Raw genomic sequence first — 12,572 nt, 5'->3', positions numbered from 1 at the left:
AGTAATAACACTCAAAGGTTGAAAAACGTAAATAAAACATAAGTTAGCACTGTTACCCAGGGCAGTTGCAAGATTTCAAGTCTTTTCATGCATGAGATTTCTGTAAATCAGTACATCGTGCCGCAGCACATGTGGACAAGCACCGCTGGATCAGAGCCAAACTCACCTTCCAGATAAGAGGATCCTCAGCCATGGAACTGGAGATGAAAGGGAATGAGGTGTTTTAACTGGCTTGGCTCTGGCTTGTGTTCATTAAATGGATGATATCGTGGAGAGATCTGTCCAGAAATGAATAATATTGATATTTCTCCTATCTTTTTGATAGACCCGGGCGCAAAGCCTTTACAACTGGAATATGCTTCCTAATCAACTTGTCTATGATCTGTTTTCTGTTTGGAACAAAAGGTCGATTGTGGTCCATAATGGTTTGGTACACTTACTAAGAAAAATGCAATATTGAAGGACTCTTCTTGTTGCACTATGGATGTATAAGCCTAGGTTTGCATTGCAGAATACACAGTAGTGGAAGAGTTAAAGCGAGGTGAGTATTATTGTTACATTGTATTATAAACATGACTGAAGATGATACGACAATAAGCAACTATATTGTCATCTGTATTATTTTAACATATATCTTCATCGCTACAATATAGCAAACCTCAAGCAGACTTTATGGTTTAGTCCCAGATGGTACCCGTACATGCTCACAGCTCTTAGTGTTTAGTTTTACATTTAACAATGTTATATACACTGTCTGCCCCGTTACTTTGGCAACAGACATGCAGGCTAGTAGATTTTAGATTTATTATTGTACCCACAAAATCACTAAACACACTTAAACTTATATCCAGAAGCAGTATGTTTATATATATATACATAAAGCTTGTCCTTCAGCTGGTTAAACCAGTACCCAGTATATTCCAATGATCTAAATCCCATAAAGAGTAACATAGACCAAATAATAAAAGGTACATAGGAAGCATTAAAACTAGGCACTTAATTAATTAATCTAATTTTGCGTGACTTCCCTTTGGTTATGGATAAATCCGTATTAGCCCAAGAGAAAATGTGCTCAGTTGAATTTGAAATAGAAAGGGGAAAAATTAACAAAGTATAAGAGAAAAGTAATTACAAAGAGGAAATGTTAGAAAAAGAGGTCATAATCTGAAACTAGAGGGTCAGATGCTTAGATATTATGTAAGGAGTATTATTAACTTTTTAGTTTATTTTATTAAGAGTGGAAGATAAGTAGAACAGCCTCTCAGCAGAAGTGATAGAGGCTAATACAGTGAGGGAAAGGGGGATATGTGATAGGCATTTGATGTATCATGAACCTTATACAAGACCAAGGACCGATTAAGGTTTACATCAGGAAAAATGGGCAGACTAGATGGGCCGAATGGTTCTTATCTGCCATTAAATTGTGTGTTTCTATGATTAAAAGTCCACCATTCCTTCCAGGAGCTTTGTGTAAAAGTATCATAAGGCTAGATGGTAAACTTACGGGCAGGGTTCTCAACTCCTGATGTGTCTGTATGTATTAATGTATATTTGTCATGTATGTGTTAACTGCCCCATATAAATTGTACAGCACTGCATAAATAAAAGACAATAATAATAATAATAATAATAATAATATAAAGTTAGATCAGGTTCTGAGACATCAGAGGTCTCTTCATCACATTCAGTGATGAACAGTTGACTCAGCGATGCACAGTAATATTTATTGTTATTATTAGCACAATGTATTTCTTGATAACATTAGTTAGTGACAGTAACATCCTTACACATACATGCAAACATACACACACACACAGTAACATACCTACACACACAGTGTCATACTTACACACCCACTGTAACATATTTACACACATATACTAACATACACACACATACAGTAACATACCCACACACACAGTGTCATACTTACACACCCACAGTAACATATTTACACCCATATACTAACATACACACATACAGTAACATACATATTCACACACAGCCTAGCTTTGATGGCTCAGGAGGAGTCAGCTGGAGGCAGCACTTCTGCACCTCAAGGTCCTCACAGGCTGAGAGCCAGGAAATGACGTTGGGTCTTAGGAAGTGCAGCCCACAACGCTGGCCCACCAGTATGCCCAGGGGGGCTGGTATTGGGGCCTGCAGGGACCTCTATTACACCAGTGTCTCCACTAGCGGTGGGCTGCGTCTTGCTGGGTGCTTTCCTTACCGGGTGCCTGGGTGCCGTGCACCCTTGGTTTCTGCCTCAACTTCTCAGGTGAGAGAGCAGAGCGGCAGAGCCTGGTGCACCGGTACTGGGTGTACCCCCCTGATGATGGCCCTGTACAAATGCATGTATACTGAAGTCCAAAGGTACTTTTTAAACTATACTCTGTATCAAATGATTATTCAGCAATGTTTTGTAAAGCTTGTCAAATTGAATATGTTGCATCTTTCAGCAAAACATAGGAATAATTATTTTGGAAGCCAATTAAGTTCCTGTTGTTGCAAATTTAGTGCTTTGAAGAAGGATTTTGGCTTTGACAAATATGGTAGAATTTTTCATATTTGGTCTTTCATTTATATTCTTTGCAAAAACAAAGAAATGCAACTTTTCAAATATAGATTCCTATATCTGAACAACAAAGAAAAGCTATATCTTGGTTTTCTTTGCAGTTTACCATAAATAATGTATGTCTATAGACCAATATGTGCGATTGGCATGGGTAGAAAGCTTCAAGTTCACTTTGGGATCTTCAAAAGGTCTCCCAAGAGGAAAAACGTGCTCCGACCCCCAGCACAAAGGTTAAATCATTTTAAAACAACTTATCAAAAAAATCATCAGGGAGTATTATTTGCCTTTATAATAAATCGCAAGGTATTTACAAGCTCCAATAATGCATTCAAAAAGGTATGACAATATTTATTATTAATTTTTAAATTAATTTTATTTTCCGTTTGCCTGCTAATTAGTGGGAAAAGTATGACGTATTTCATAAATTTTAATAACGACAATATTTTTTGCAGTAATTGTTGCATAATAAATAATAAAATCATTAATAGTCCAAAAAAGGTTTTCTCAAGTTTAGTACAAAGGAAAACGTGACACTTGGAATAATGTGCCCTTCCTGTGTTCCGGTACATGCTCCATATTAATTGTCTGGATGGTTCATTACAAACAGCCTACTTTTGAAAGGGCACATGATAGATACTTATGAAAGATCGGAATTAGAGATGGCATATTAAGCATATTTTGATTGAGAATTGTGTGTAGCTGCTTTAAATATTGTTCTTTTGTCTTATTTCTTTACTACAAATAACAATAATTATATATTCCACATCAGAGATTATACCAAAGTTTCAGTGAATAATATATTTACATTTAAATTACACTATTTTCTGAGTTCAAGTGTTAATTAAATTGGGAAATGAATTAGGATGTGTATACAAAATCAATTAGTTGGCGATGATAGTAGAAAGTGCAGTTTTCCCGTAAATGTGCATTTTCCTGCTCAGGAATGTGCTCACACACACAAGGCTCAAATAAGATTTCGGGGCGGCCTACCATGCAAGTCAATAGCTGCCCCGCGCAAGATGGCTGTATCCTATGAGGATAAAGAGGTAAGTACTAACTCCTGCACTTGTGTCCTTACCTACCTAATTTCAAGGAGGAGGCTCGGTTTTATGGGGGTCAGATAATGATGTTAGTGTTTGTCTAGGAGTGTGTTAATGTGTGTGACTAGGCATGTTAGTGTGTATAAATGCGTGTTTTGGCATGTTAGTGTTTATGTGTCTGGGTATATTGGTGTAAGGGTGTGTCTGATATGTTAGTATGTATATGTCTGGATATGTTAGTGTGTTTGTGTCTGGGTATGTTATGGTTCGCATGTGTCTGGGTATGTGTGTGTGTTAGTATCTGGCTGTGTAACTGTGAGTTAGTGCACTTGTCTAGGCATGTGTGTATTAGTGTCTGGGTGTGTGTCTAGTAGTGTATGTGTCAGTGTGTGTTAGCATGAGTGTGCATGTGTGTTTGGTGAGTGTCTGGTTGTGTTTGTGTGGGTGAGTGTGTGGGTTTGTGTGAGTGTCTGTGTATTAGTGTGAGTATGCGTGGTAGAGTGAGTGTCTAATATAACAGTTGACAGTATAAGAAAATATATCTTGGTGTATTTATGCTCATTAGGAAAAAGTCTTGATTATATTGTGTATGTTGAAATACTCATCACTTTACTACAATTGTTATGTGTGCAAACATCAGCTTTCCCTAGATAGATAGATAGATAGATAGATAGATAGATAACAGAATAATCATAGCAATACACAATACAAATGGTTAAAAAATAGTTAAAGGGGCAGCATCACCTTTGTTCAGGCATCAGTGAAATGCTAGAAGTGATTCAGCTAAAGAAGTGAATATTATTTGGTGTACTGTGCAGGGGCATGTGACACACAACAATAATGCATTTTTTTTTTAATCGTAGGCTTCAGGAATAAATCCCTCGGTACCTGCCCAGCACAATTGCATGCTAGCTGCCTATAGACAAATGGGCTTTAGCACTGAGAGGCTGGGGCTTAGGCTACCTGAAAAGTAAAGCCCACGGCAGGGAAGAGAGAGGGTGGAAAGAGTTAAATTAGGAATAAAGGAGCGGTGCTGTAAATAAAAAAGGTTACCGTCCCTTTAAATACTAACAGACTGCAAATGTTGAAAATTTGTATAAGAATCTGTAATATACAGCACTGTCATGTTTCCTATTTCAGGAGGAATGCGTCCTTGTAATAGAAAGAGCGGGGCCCTACATCGCTCAGGATATATTTAGAATTTTCCGATTAGCTCCCCTGCAACAGTGTAACACCGTTCTGTAGTGGATCTGGAACATGTCGAAATAAATCATTATGGTTCATTGCGTTTAAGGAGGAGGAGTAAGCTAGATATCATGCATATTTGGGATAGCTTATGAAAGGAGACTTGTCTAATCATATTCGATAAGCACCTCGCTAACCTTGATAAGCAGATAATTAAATATAACGTTTGGGAACATAACATGTGATATTGGCCATAGTACATTTATGCAATAATGTAAGAGAAAACCATCTAGGAACAATAAAATAGTTTGCTATTTAAATTAAACTAAATTTTTTCAAAAAATGGGGAAAAAAATGTTAAACAATGTTCCTGACCAAATAACGCAATAAAACAATAGAGGTTAATGTAAAAATACCCCATTATAAGGGCTCTAGTTTTATGAAGTCACATTGGTCAATGCATTGCGGTAGCCGTGACGAACAGGTTTGCAGGAGTAGAAGGTGGAAGACATCACCCACTTCCAGCGGACAGTGTCCAAACCGCAGTGTGCATGAATGAGAGCTGACGCCATTTACAGTACATGTGAACAAATAATATAGGGGCTAGAATCCATAGGTGCCAACAATCCAGAATTTGCCTGGACAGTACCAAGAACAAGGTATACATCTTGCCTTCTATTTGCAGCATCCAGTATCCTGATTGTTGAGGATGCTGGCTTTGCATGCACAGTGACCCAAATCAACACAAATCAGGAGGAACCCAGTGAAGACTAGATACTGTCTGTGTAAAGGTGACGGTGGGTCATGACATAACATTTATAACAGTGACAGTGGGTCATGACATATCATTTATGGGTACACTCATGTCATGTGCCACAATAGGTGCCATTGGGTGAACAGCAGGCAGCTATAGTCAATATTATGTATTTTTTCTATCTTATGCCCCCTCTACAAGTCATTAGGGGTGATAGAAATGGTAATATGAAGTTGGTTTATGGCCATAACTTCCCAGAATCACCCTGGACAGATAATTAATATTAATATATATATATATATATATATATATATATATATATATATATATATATATAAAATCAAATAACAGATGAAATAAGCATCGTGTGATAATACCTTTTTTATTGGAATCCATTATCCATCTTTACTAAATTTACTCTCTCTCCTGCATGAGGTAACTACACAAGGTGATACGCGCCTGTCCGTTATCCTGCCTGTTTTGGGCTTTTTTTCAACTGTTGCGAACAAACAACACAAACCGTAACAATATTTTACACATGCGCCTCTAGTACATGTCCCCACAAAAATATTTATATGTTAACTTGCCGTGAACTCTGTGAAAAAACGGAGCTTCGGCGGCAGGCAGTTCGATGGACACCTTTTACGTAATCAAGCGGCGACCTCTAGCCGTCGGAGGGCCTTCCTGTTGCAGCAGCCCGGCGTCTGCGGTGAGACCGAGGTCGTCAACATGTATTATAAGTTTAGTGGCTTCGCACAGAAACTGGTCGGCGCTGTACCGACCGAGGCGTATAACCCACAGGTGAGGGGGTTCGGAACATGTCGCGATAATATCCCGATTTGCCTGATGTACTGGACTCAGGTAGTGTGAATGTCACTGACCTTCACCAGAAGCTTCCGCCTTCCCTTGAAGTATTGGTTTATAGCGTTTTCTCCATAAACTATACCTCCGGGCTGAAGAAGCTTCCCGTGGGATATGGTTTAATAAATGCTTATCGTTATTTATTTTATTCGTGGTGCCGCAATGTGAGCGGGAATGTGAAAGCCCAACTATGGATTCTAAGCTGCTTTGCTAATAAAATAATACAGGCTGAGGAGACTTGTTCTTCTCTGTTTGATCCTCAGCTGGAGTTTTATTGGTGATCAGCTATTGATTATGCAGATCAATGATATTTTCTTATAACCTTATCAGTACATAGCCTGTCACCTTTCTAATTACTTGATTGATTTATTACTGGCTACATTATTCTCATTGACAAATTTGGATCTAGCAGCCAAACAAAAAATTTAGGAGCCAGCTTTTTTTTCTCCCCCAATCATATTTATTTTCACATTACCCCCCTTACCTGCAGTTAAAGGATGTTTATTGGGGCAATATGACATAAAACACACTTTCTTCAGTGCTGCACCATCTTGTACAGTGCTGCGGTTAACCCCATTATGGCAAGGGGTATTTTACACCATAAAGATTCAAGATTGCATGTTTAACCATTATTCTCACGCTTAAACACCAACGCCATACGATAGGATGTGCTAACATCAAATGCTCAAACACTAACGCGCATGCTAACACCATACACTTATACACACTAAATTCTACCATACACACTCATGCTAATGCTATACTGTGACATAATTCTTTCTGTGAGCATAAAATTTTAGCGTGTGTCTGTTACTGTATGGTGTTGGCGTGTGTAAGCATTTGATGTCTGTTACTGTATGGTGTTAGCGTGTGTGAGCATTTGACGTCTGTTACTGTATGGTGTTCGTGTTTAAGTGTGAGAATAATGGTTAAACATTTACGCTTGAATCTTTATGATGTAAAATATAACTTGTCATGAAGGTTAAGTGGCGCAGCACTGAAGAAGGTGTGTTTTATGTAGTATTGCCCCAATAAAAATCCTTTAACTGCAGACCGGGGGGTAATACCGTAATATTCAGATTTTGGGGGGGTCGTCTTATAATCAGGGTCGTCTTATAATCGAGCAAATATGGAATATGAAAATAAAAATATGATTGAGGAAGAAAAAAAAAAAAAAGCTGGCTTCTAGATCTGAACCAAATGTGTCAACCCTTGGATCTCTAGGTAGGTAAGAGACGTGGTGTTATGGGTTGGTGCGTGATATTTGTAATGTGCATACGAAATGCTGAAATGGGTTGAGGCTTCGTGAGGTGGGAATCTAGTAGATGCTGCACCTATTAATTCTTTAGAAAGTTGTTTATGAATATAGGGGGAACAGCTAGTTTGCCCCCACTCCCCCACTTGCCTGTAAACTTAAGCGCAGTAAGAAAATGCAGATACAATGCTGTAAGCCATATATATAGCGAGTCGAAGTGGCAGTTTAACCTTCCGCGTTGATAATTAGCAGTGGATTTAAAATGCTGTTGCGATGTTTTATTCACCAAAATATACACCCAGCATTTTGTGGAAGGAGGGAATCCTCCCTTTTAACCCCTCGACTGTGTTCAATTATCCAACTTCTGTGAATTCTAAGACCAGCCTCTTCCTAAATGTTACAGCTAGAGGATGCCATCGTATCCATTACCGTGATTGGTTTGGTTAAATGCACTTGTTTACCAACTATATGCCGCCGTGCCTGTAAGAAATGATTGAGGAGGACACTCGTTTCCCATTGGTGTGTTCCCTCTACGTCTGCAGGAGAGTCGGATCACAATGCCAGTGGCACGGCAGCTGGAGTTTGTCGGGCCTGCTGTACCTGATTAAAGGGAACACACCAATGGTAAATGTAATGTTATTGTAACTGTTTTGTTTTTTTAGTCATTATTTCTGCTTAATAATAAAAAGGAGGCCTGCGTATTGCTTCCTATATTTAGATCATAACTTTCTTTTGTAATATATAACCTTTTTTTGTAGTGACTTCTCATTATTTGGATGAAGCACCATAGTAACACAACCCCATAAAATAGTTTTATTGAGGGCTACAAATCCACTGTAACCACTACATAGCCTCACACTTGATGGTTATAGATATAGTTTTATACCTATTATTTACAGCGTGCAAAATAGAAAACATGAGGGTTTTTTTTATAATCATACTAAAGTACAACCAAAGCCCGATTGCTCTGCTATTTATAGGTATGAGACTAAAGTGGATATGTAATATATTCGCTAGCTTCTTTGTACATATACTTTGTTATATTGGCTGTGTTTGACAGTAGAGTGTGTTCCTGATTCTCTCAAGGTTACGATGACATTTGGTAGTCTGTTTTCTCTCAGTAGACATCTTCATGTGATAAGGTGCAGGGAGGTTTTGTTGACCTCACCAGCAGTACCAAGAAGACAGAAATAGGCCACCTCCCTGGGCGTTTAGTGACATGACATAAAAGGAAGGACTCATCCGATATGGGGAAATATGCAAAATACCTGTTAACTTTTTTGCGTAGGATGTTTCTCTAGTAGGTTTAAAGATATCCCCCCCTCCCCCCAATGACACATTCTGTGTTAGATGGAGAGAAACCCCCTGGCTCCTTTCAATGCAGACATTGGTTAAAACATTAGAAGTACAGCGATTTTATCCATGTGGAGAGTTACTCTTTGGTCTTGCAGGCTCGCAGTCTAACATCATCTTTAGATCCCGTTATTTCTTTTGCGTAGACTAAAATACTAATAATGTGTTTGCATAGCCAATGATTTAATGGGATTTTCTTGCGTGACTTTGATTTAGTCTCTTCCTGGATGTGCCAAATACTTATGGTCTTAGGGACAATTTAGCTTTTTTCATTACTAATGTTAATTACACCATCCGTTATTGTAAAATGGTCGTAGAAATACTGGCTGTTCTGTTAATGGAACACTTATTTTCGGTGGACCTGAATGCATTTTCCGCATGCTCTGCGTGCGTTTTCTTTTTATTGAGAGACTGACTTCTCCCCTGAGTGCTTCTAATGAGAAGGATACCCTGCCTGTGCATGTTGCATGAAGAATACCAGCTCATGCATGTTAGTGGAACACCCCAGAAGAAAAAAGTTTGGTTATTATTGCAGCAAACTGTGACCTAGAAACCGTATTGTGGGACTTCTGTAACCACTTACTGTCCTGTGTCTAAAACCTTACGAAGCATAGTTATTGGGGGCTGCTTAAATGTGACTGGCTGAAGATGATCAAGCCAGTATTAAGCGTTGGGGGGGTTGCTTAAATGTACTCTGTAAAGTAAAACTTCCTTAAATTACATATAAGCCTCTGAACTTCTCTTAGCAGTTTAAGGCTAGGGTATTTGTGTTACTCCTTACCTGTTCTGGTCGTGTCACAACCATAGATAAATATTATGTAGGTACTTTATTCTCCTGCTCATTGTGGAAATGTCATTGAGTACATTAAGTATGCTTTATCATTTATTTATTTTTTGGCACTTTTCATATTTTCCTGAATCGGTTATGAGCTTATTTTTATTTTTGTTTCCTATCAAAGGGACTGCGGCCACCAATTTACTCTGAGCCACCCGCAACCGTTTTCGCCGGCCCAACAAAATTGTCCGGGGATTCTGCTGCCGCATCTGAGTATTTAGGAAAAAACAGAGTGCCCGACCTACAGAAATTGTTCCAGGTAATCTGAAATAGAGTCCTGTTGTGTTTGTTTCAAATTACGTTCTAGTCTTTGAATTATTTCATAGTGTCTTAAAGAGATAAACTATATATGTATTCTAAAGAGTACCTCTATTACACATTTATCACCATCATTTATAACACTTTATGCGGCGATCCTATTTAAACATGTCAACGCCAAGGCTTCAGTCTTCAGCATGCTTATTTATTAAATATGACAGTATAACCCATCAATAGTATTTAACATTTCGAACAGTACTGTTGAATGAATTTGGGCAGTAATGGTAATAAAAATAACTAACCTATTATGAGTAAAATGCTTTTTTTTTTTTCTCCCGCATAGAAATCTGACGGTGTACCTGTGCACTTGAAACGAGGAGTCCCTGACCGTCTCCTGTACCGTACCACTATGGCATTGACACTTGGTGGGACCATCTACTGTCTTATAGCCCTGTACTTGGCCGCACAACCCAAAAAGAATTAACATCTACAGAGAATGGGACTGACAATGTACCGATCACAGTGAACATCAGCAATTAACCTTCTGGCCCAAGTTTATCCATTTTATTGTGTTTTAAAACTGATAAAGGCTGCTTATTTCAACGAAATGCTTTTCTTATTGCTTTGTTGTGTCTGGCAGCAGGTTGGTCCTCTATCTCTTAAAAAAGAAAAACTTGGAAAGTTATTTTGGTCCAAATTATGTCTTGTATTGTACATTACGCATCGTACATAGAATAGCCCATGCCAAATCATTTCTAAAAAGCAAACAAATCTTCCTTGATTTGAAGTATTTGTTTGATCGCAATGTTGTAAATGCAGAGTGTCTGTATACAACATCATAAGTCAAAAGTTCAAGTTGATCTGTGTATATAAAAGAGGGGGTTTTAAAATTAGTTCTGCTCTGTGAAGCGCATGAATTTTATTCTAAACTGGAGCCACAGTGATGTCTCATTTTGGTTGGACAACCAATAACCAGTTCAAATACAACTTTGCATCAAGGGTGATGTGTAAGACTTGGAAGGGAAGTGATTGTTTTGACACATTGGCACAGCAAGACACACTATGGCATTTATTGCCTAAATGGAGAGTTTGCAGGAAAGCTGTCACTTCAACCCTTTATCATAAAGGGAAGATGCTTGTGGGTTTCTGTAGCATGATGATCTGAGCCGACCATGCATGGTATGTAATCATTGGGTTAAGTAATGTCACTGATTTTAACTATGTGTTATAAAGCCAAGCTCTTTATGCGGCAGATATTTGTTGGGGTTAGACTTTAAGAAGGTATAATGAGGATTTGAAAAAGTATTTGAAACCACAACTGTCTTGCCAAATCTCCTATTGGTGAATACACTCCAGTATTGGAGTTCAGAACCAGTTTTCATTGCCTAGAAACAATTTCCTCACCATCCTGCCCTTATAAGTACTACGTTTTCCCTCTTCTCTCTGTTAAGGGTTGTTTGCTGATGTTCACTAGATCCAAGCAAATCATGTGTACTGTATTTATTCCTAGGGAACAGATCAGCTTGTAGTGTGTACTTTTGATGCACCTGAGTATTCATTAAGCTGATCTTGATGACCGCTAACACTGGCTTTTACCGAGTTCTGATACTTTTTTCCTTTCCTTCCAACAACCTGAAGCCTCTTATTTTGAGCACCTGCCATAAATAGTGACTGCAGCTCTAAGACAAGACTGCGTTTATGAACGATAAACAATAGCAAATACGTTTTCTGTTTATGCTGCAAACCACTCCTGGGAAGTTTTAATTGCATTAATTTAATATGAAGCTGTTTAGCTTTGTCCACTAGGACCATTGACAAATATGGGAACATCTTTCTTTTTTGCGTTTTAAGTTGGAGAAATTACAAACCTGGCAGGCCAATAATTCTTGGAGGACTGATCTGGAAGCTCCTTTAACACATTACTCAAATGGATCTTGTCATTTGTTAAATGATCTGTGGTCAATATGTCCTTCAAAATTACTTTACTCATAAAGTATATTTTTGAGATTATGATTTATTTTTATTATGGAATAAATACAGCATTAAAATAAGAATACACCAGAAGCTGCCTCTTTCATATTTCTGTATGCAATTTTTGTGAGCTAAGAGTTGTAATGTTGGCTTAATGATCGGGGGGATCAAACTTAGCCATATTTTGTATTACCCCAATAACGAAATTAGCCTTCTATTCTTAAAAATGCGGTGGGGGTTTCAAAAGACCCAAGTTGAACAATGTGCTATTCTAGGCTATACAAATTTTTATTTTTCATAGCCGAAGAGCCATAGAAAAATTCCTTGATGTACTTAATTCCACTTTAAAGTTCATAAGCCTAATAAATATACTGACATTTCACACTTTGAAGTCATTGAGCAGCGGTAACAATGTCGGCAAAACCAAAACACTGATTTGAGAGTTGTTCCATCCAGCTCGTAAAAGTTGAATCTAAAGTAATCTT

General features: G+C 38.1%; 1 protein-coding gene across 1 annotated transcript; it reads left to right on the top strand.

Moving 5' to 3' along the window:
• The first annotated feature begins 6,201 nt into the window (after positions 1–6,201).
• Positions 6,202–10,724, top strand: LOC128484665 (cytochrome c oxidase subunit 7A-related protein, mitochondrial). The gene is made up of 3 exons (XM_053461138.1): positions 6,202–6,355; positions 9,983–10,117; positions 10,460–10,724. Exons 1-3 carry the CDS (start codon positions 6,284–6,286, stop codon positions 10,598–10,600), a joined length of 348 nt encoding a protein of 115 aa, XP_053317113.1. The 5' UTR covers positions 6,202–6,283; the 3' UTR covers positions 10,601–10,724.
• Positions 10,725–12,572: the final 1,848 nt, after the last annotated feature.

Source organism: Spea bombifrons, chromosome 3 (assembly GCF_027358695.1).
Source record: "Spea bombifrons isolate aSpeBom1 chromosome 3, aSpeBom1.2.pri, whole genome shotgun sequence".
Classification (NCBI taxonomy): Eukaryota; Metazoa; Chordata; class Amphibia; order Anura; family Pelobatidae; genus Spea; species Spea bombifrons.
Note: the sequence above shows the minus strand (reverse complement) of the source record. Positions and strands in the feature narration are given on the sequence as shown.